Source organism: Polypterus senegalus, chromosome 7 (genome assembly GCF_016835505.1).
Source record: "Polypterus senegalus isolate Bchr_013 chromosome 7, ASM1683550v1, whole genome shotgun sequence".
Classification (NCBI taxonomy): domain Eukaryota; kingdom Metazoa; phylum Chordata; class Cladistia; order Polypteriformes; family Polypteridae; genus Polypterus; species Polypterus senegalus.
The window spans coordinates 190,276,061-190,282,508 of NC_053160.1; the positions used below are offsets into that span (position 1 = coordinate 190,276,061).

At 43.3% G+C, this 6,448-nt stretch overlaps 1 protein-coding gene across 1 annotated transcript; it reads left to right on the top strand.

Annotated features, from left to right (window-relative positions):
- Nucleotides 1-4,890: 4,890 nt before the first annotated feature.
- LOC120532227 (neurogenin-2-like) lies at nucleotides 4,891-6,085 on the top strand. Its single transcript, XM_039758077.1, has 2 exons — nucleotides 4,891-5,085; nucleotides 5,210-6,085. Exon 2 carries the CDS (start codon nucleotides 5,211-5,213, stop codon nucleotides 5,832-5,834), a length of 624 nt encoding a protein of 207 aa, XP_039614011.1. The 5' UTR covers nucleotides 4,891-5,085; nucleotide 5,210; the 3' UTR covers nucleotides 5,835-6,085.
- Nucleotides 6,086-6,448: the final 363 nt, after the last annotated feature.

The window sequence follows — 6,448 nt, forward strand, 5'->3', positions numbered from 1 at the left end:
GTGCAGGCCTCCCGTCTCTTTAGGCTCAGATCCTTTCAATTAGGAACATTCAGTTTTGCCTGTTGCAGCCGACTCAGATTATCTTAAAGTCTGAAGAATGTGGAAAAGGAGATGAATGAACAGCGTTATACTAAAAGTGAAACACGTTCAAATTTGAAAGCCACAACTGTCCTCTTCTGAAGCGGTGAAGCTTTTGAAAAGCACATAAGCCAGGGGCCATCTTAATGCATGGGCATGCTGGGCATTTACTTGGGCGCCCCGCAAATATAGGAGCCCCGTGCTAATCTATGTAGTGTACGTTGTGCCTTGCTGAGTGGAAGTGTAGGTAGGGACGCCAGTGTACTGCTTTGTCCGGGGGGCTACAATGCTGTTAAGACGGCCCTGACATAAGCTGCCCGCAGGCCTGGACCCGATGCCACATGTTACACTCAGGGCGAAGGTGGTAGGGATGAGAATGGCGCCCGTATGCATGTGCCACACGCTGCCGAGAGTTGATTCTACAATAAAATAAAATAAAAAATAAAAAGAGCAATCATCACCCTGCAATTGGATCGTAGAGGGCACATAGTATTTGTGTGCCACATTTCAGGTCAATTGGTCAAACGGTTTGCGAGCTATAAGGTGATTTAAAATCCCGGACAGACAAACGGACAGCCACAGTAGCGTATTATAGAAGAGGATCGTCTCGTTATTGGCACTTGTATAGTGAAATCCTTACTTGCATGTAACCGCATGTTAAAACACACACACACACACCACTCTCTGCTGCCTTGACTAGTGAATGGACTCGTCTCACCTCAGGGTGTATTTACAGCGCCTTTCTTCCTGGCGTGTGCTACTAAGCACAAGACATGTCTGCTCTCTCTGACATCACAGTTAGTTATTATAATCACACACAATGCTCATTGACCACTGAAGCCTGTCAGAGTGAAGTACTTTTGGACTGTGTGCTCACCCAAGCAGTCTATGTTAAGATGGCATCAAAGAACTTTACTGGACTTGTGTATGAGTGTGTGCCAAAAAATAAAACCAGTGCATTTCTATATCCCATTATGAATACTGTAATGGCGGTGATGCCACTGTCAGACCCACTTAATCTAATTCACGGTTGTGAGGAGCTGGAGGCCATCCTTGCAGCATTGGGCACAAGAGCAGGAAACAGTCCTGGACAGGAAGTGCTGGTCCATTGCAGGTAAGTTGAAACGCAGAGAGCGTCCACAGGTGCAGTTCAAGTCAAAGGTGTTCAGCATACATAAGTGTTTCCATTGTTTTGTACAATACGTTCACTGACAGGTTAAGTGAGGTTAGTGGTGGGAAATGAAATGGAAAGAAAGGCTCCTAACATGTGGATAAAATAGAAATCTTGAATGTATAGTGGGCTACCTCAGGGCCATCTTAACACACGGGCACAGTGGGCAGCTGACCGGGGGCCCCATGCTAATCGATATTATGTGCTGTCAATAAATAAATACTCTACTAAACTATAAATATTTGTTATAGTGTTACAAGTGGGCACTCGCGCCTGATTTAGTGTCACAGTCACCTGCATGTGTACGGATCTCACGCACAATGTCACGTAAAAGCGTGACGTTAATGTCACTTCAACTCAATTCTCTGCAAAGAAATTTCACAAATGTTTGTGTTGAACACTTGATTAAAAATAAATAAACTCCTAGTCATGTCATACTGAGCCATCGCCGTCTGCATGGTTTACCAGTTGAGAATCTTTAATATGTCAAATTGTTCAGACGTTTGTGTTGATTAAACTTTGCTGTACAGAATGGGTTTTAATGTTTAAACACTGGTTTTGTTGGAAGTACCAATACAATAAATAAATGTTTAATGTTATCAGCTATTTACATTTGTACTCCTGTGAGTGGCTGTGTGGGTAGGGGTCTCAGCACACTGCTCTGACCGAGGGGCTATAATGCTGTTAAGACGCCCCTGGGCCACCTAGCAGGGTACCACTGACCAAGAAAACCTGAACTCAGCCTGTGTTATTGTGTGCTATTGTATTATTATTGTTATTATTATTATTAATTGTATTGTTGTTATTATTATTGTTGTTGTTAATATTATTATTAATTGTATTATTATTATTATTAATTGTATTATTATTGTGTTATTATTATTGTGTGCTATTGTGTTATTATTTATTATTATTGTTATTATTATTATTATTATTATTAATTGTATTATTATTGTTATTATTATTGTTGTGTGCTATTGTGTTATTATTTATTATTATTGTTGTTATTATTATTATTAATTGTATTATTATTATTAGTGCTATTTTATTATTATTGTTATTGTGTTAGTCTGTGTTATTGTGTTGTTTTAATTATTATTTCTATTATTGTTAATAATTGTTATTATTATTATTGTTATTGTGTGCTTTGTTTTTATTATTATTTCTATTATTGTTAATAATTGTTATTATTATTTTTATTATTATGTACAGCATGACTTTGTATAAAATGAGGAACTTGCTTTATAATTCACAGATCATCTATTCCTAGTTATTTACGGCGCCTACTGTTACAGATCTAAATGAAGTCAAGATCTTTCTGGAACCTCCATGTGGATGGCTTTTTACAGACCCCTCTGGCATCACTCTGAAGACCCACTTTGATTTTTAAGAGCACTTTGTTCATTAGTTTCTCTTTTTCAGTGTTGGACTATTTTCATGATTTACTTTCCAACAACACCAGAATATTTTTACACTTTAGGGCACCCCAATGTAGAATTCGTTTAGTGTAGAATCTTCCAGATGATTTGTTCCCTGCATGGAGTTTGTATGTTCTCGCCATTTCCACATGCGTCTCCTCCTATGGGCCAAAGATGCCCAGGTTCTGTGGAGTGGCAGTGATAATCCTGACGTGTGTGTGTGTGTGTGCGTTCACCATATGATGGGCACCTGGTGCCCCTTCCAGCAGTTGTTCTGAGTTGTGCCTGATGTTTGCTGGGATAGGTTCCGCAGGTTCTCCATGTCCGTGTTCTGGATAAGCAAGTTTGATGGCGGGATTTGTGTCCTAAATGCTTCCCATCTCTTCATGTGGACGGTTGACATCAGAACACTCTGGACGAGAACAGGACATTCAACCCAACAAAGCTCACCAGTCCTGTCCACTTAGTTTCGAAAGTCCCTTAAGTCCTCCTGTCCCCCACACTACTTGGTCGCTTATTCCAAGTGTCTATCGTTCTTTGTGTAAAATAAAACTTCCTAATGTTTGTGCGAAATTTACCCTTAACAAGTTTCCAACTGTGTCCCCTCATTTTAAAGTCACCATCTCGATCCACTCCATTTTAAACCCTTCACTCAGGTCTCCTCTTCATCTCTGTGAAGGCTCAGCTCTTTCAATCTTTCCTCATCACTCAACCTGTAGCCCTGGACTCCGATCAATTCATATACAACTGTAACAAAAATCACGAAGTTACCGATGAAGTTCCTCCCCACTACTGCCTCTCTATTGAAGCCTGAGTGACATCTTGATGTGAAAGTGTTCCTTGTGCAGAAGAAGTGAGATAAAAATACGATAGCATACGTGTGATGGTGTTAACGATGTCTTATCAGATAAGGACTGTCGGTGATTTTGTTTAATGGCAATTTCTTTATCTCTAAGACCCAAGTTCAGTATGCCACTGTCTTCCTGGAAGGCTACTTTCCATATTAGGTCTCATGCTGTGGACTAAAGTGAAGTCAAAAAAGGGTCACATTGAAAAAAAGGGCCACAGATTAAATCCCTGCCACTTACTTCATTGTCGTGTCGACGTAATAAAGGACTTTGTTTTGCTCACTGAAGAAAGATGCGGTATAAAATGAAGTGTGGACTGTCAAACAGCCCCTGCACCTCCCTCTGTGTCCATGAGCACGTTACTTTATCGGCCCGAGTTGCCAATGTAGGACATGAGGAGGAATACCTTGGGATTAAAAGAGCTTTCATTTCTGTTATCACTTTTTAAAAGTATTTGTGATGGGCTTCGAGCTTGGAAAGGCGCTACACATAACATCTCATATTAGGTAGAAATCATTCACCTACATGCCTCCGTGGACAAACGTTATCAGAGAAATCGCCGAGAATGGAAGCTGAAGCCGCTCACCGGCATGTCGTAAAGTGAGCACTACTCCTAACATCCTTACGCTTAGCTCGTTAACCTTCCTTTTTGTTCACTTGAAGAATTCGCGCAGTTACTTTTTAGTACACTCCACTTCTGTTTCATCAGCAGCTGTCTGTGGTATTGCAGCATTAACTGTACACGTTACATTAGTGTGTCACAGACTGCAGCTGTCCAATTATTATATTTCAGGGTAACTGAAAAAAGTACAGAATTAAAGAGACTTCGTTGTAATGCTCAATCACCGAGAGATGCGCGCAAGAAAAAAAAAAAGTTCCATTCATTGTAACCCAGATCCCCCAACCGCCTCTATTGTGTTATAGTAGTCTTTTTAGATATTTTTTTTTTTTCTTATTCTACCACTAACAGATCAGATCCCCCTCGCAGTGTGTCTGCTCGCCTAATGAAGCGTAAAGCGAGCAGCCTCCCGTGCGCGTGGCTGCCGGGAGTCTCCGCTCACCGTCTTCTCCCATTGGCTGGCGACGCTCGCGACTCCCTTTCATTAATAAATTAGCGGCACGCTTCAGCCGAGCGCAAGTGACCAATCAGCAGGCAGGGTCGGCTTGGCCTTAAAAAAATAGCCGGGATGCTAAATCACAGGGGTAGGTGGGTGTCAAAAAAAGTAAAAAGCAATGAGTTATGATAATGAAATGAAAAGAATGGCCACAGGGACAGGCCTTGGGGTAGCGTTGATTGTTCTCGGGGACTCATATAAGGAGAGTTAGGAGGGTCGTGTGCCAGACGCACAGCCACCGAGCTGCCAAGCGGTGCGGCTCGCTCGCTTCACGAGACTGCTGAACGGGGCGCGTGCCTACTGGAGAGCTGAGAGGAAGGCGCTGACGACCACGCAAAAACTTTTCTTTTGTACCAGTGGACTAACAGACATTTGGGATATTGATTTTCTTTTTAACTCTTAACGAAGATCCTCCAAAGAAAACTAGACCCGTGTCACTGCGAAGCGTTATCAAGGTAAGCCTGTAAACACTGATCATTTTAGGAGAAACCTAAATGTTGCGTGTGCGAACATTTGTGTGTGACTTCCATCGTAACTTCACACGTCTAATTCCTGTTTCATTTTTGTTTCAATTTGCAGAATGTTTCCCAAACCTGACAACTTCGACTACGATGATCACAGCCTCTCCTCGCCAGACGGAGAATCTGTCAGTCTGTCCGAGGAGGACTTAGACATGTGTCCCACCCAGAAAGCCAATGCAGCAGATGGGAAGCGCAGGTCCAGAGGCAAAAGCACCAGAGCCCTCCGTAACCCCGAGCTCATTCAACGAGTGAAGAAGAGCCGGCGGCAGAAGGCCAACAATCGGGAGAAGAACCGCATGCACAACCTGAACTCGGCGCTGGACACCCTGCGGGGAGTGCTGCCTTCATTCCCCGACGACGCCAAGCTCACCAAAATAGAGACCCTCCGCTTCGCCCATAATTACATCTGGGCCCTCACCGAAACTCTCCGATTGGCCGATCAGGTGGGCAGCGGCTCGGGGGACTGTTTCTTTAAGGGCGCCGCCCGTATTCAAGACCCGGGTCTGATGACACCTGCGTCTTCCGAGGCGCCGTCTCCTTGCTACTGGAGTGGCAGCAGTTCTCCCTCGTCGTCGTCGTATGCGAGCGCCTTGTCACCCGCTGGCTCGGACATGGACAGTTACAGCTGGCAAAACGACACGCACGCATATCTGGGCACACCGCTTCGCAATGACCTGGCGTGACTGCGATGTGGCACACATGGACCATTAGATCAGGAAAAAGAAGACTTTATTTTTCTAGATAATATATTGCCTAAGTGCATTTAAAATGAGTCGGCTACTTGGCAAGGGTGGTGGGGATGGGGCACGAACGAGGCTGATTGTTTTTCTATATCGCGCCTTTTCGTTATGTACTCTGTGTTCATGCGCATGAGTATCGATACTCCGGTTATCTTACTTCAGATACTCCAGCAGGTTAAGGGACTTGCTCAGGGTTAGGGTGTGGGGAGTTGGTGCGTGGTGCGGATTGAATTGGTCATTGTATTCTTTACTATGCATCAGTTTATTCAATCTGTCCATCCTTGTAAGAAAGGCGGGGGCGTTAAAAAATCCCATTCGTTATTTCGACTTATTTAATAAATCTGTCATAGCATTTTAAGTGAAAACTTGTGCAAGTGCTCTGAGCCAGAAGACGCTCAAATAGATGGAACTCGCATAACTCAAAAACGTGCCCGTTCCACGCCTAGTAATTATATCCATACGCCTAAATGGGACGATGGGGTTGGGTTGGTTTAAATAACGGGTTTACAAGATATGAGTGGGATTAAAGAACAGACCTCATTAGAAAAAAAACACAA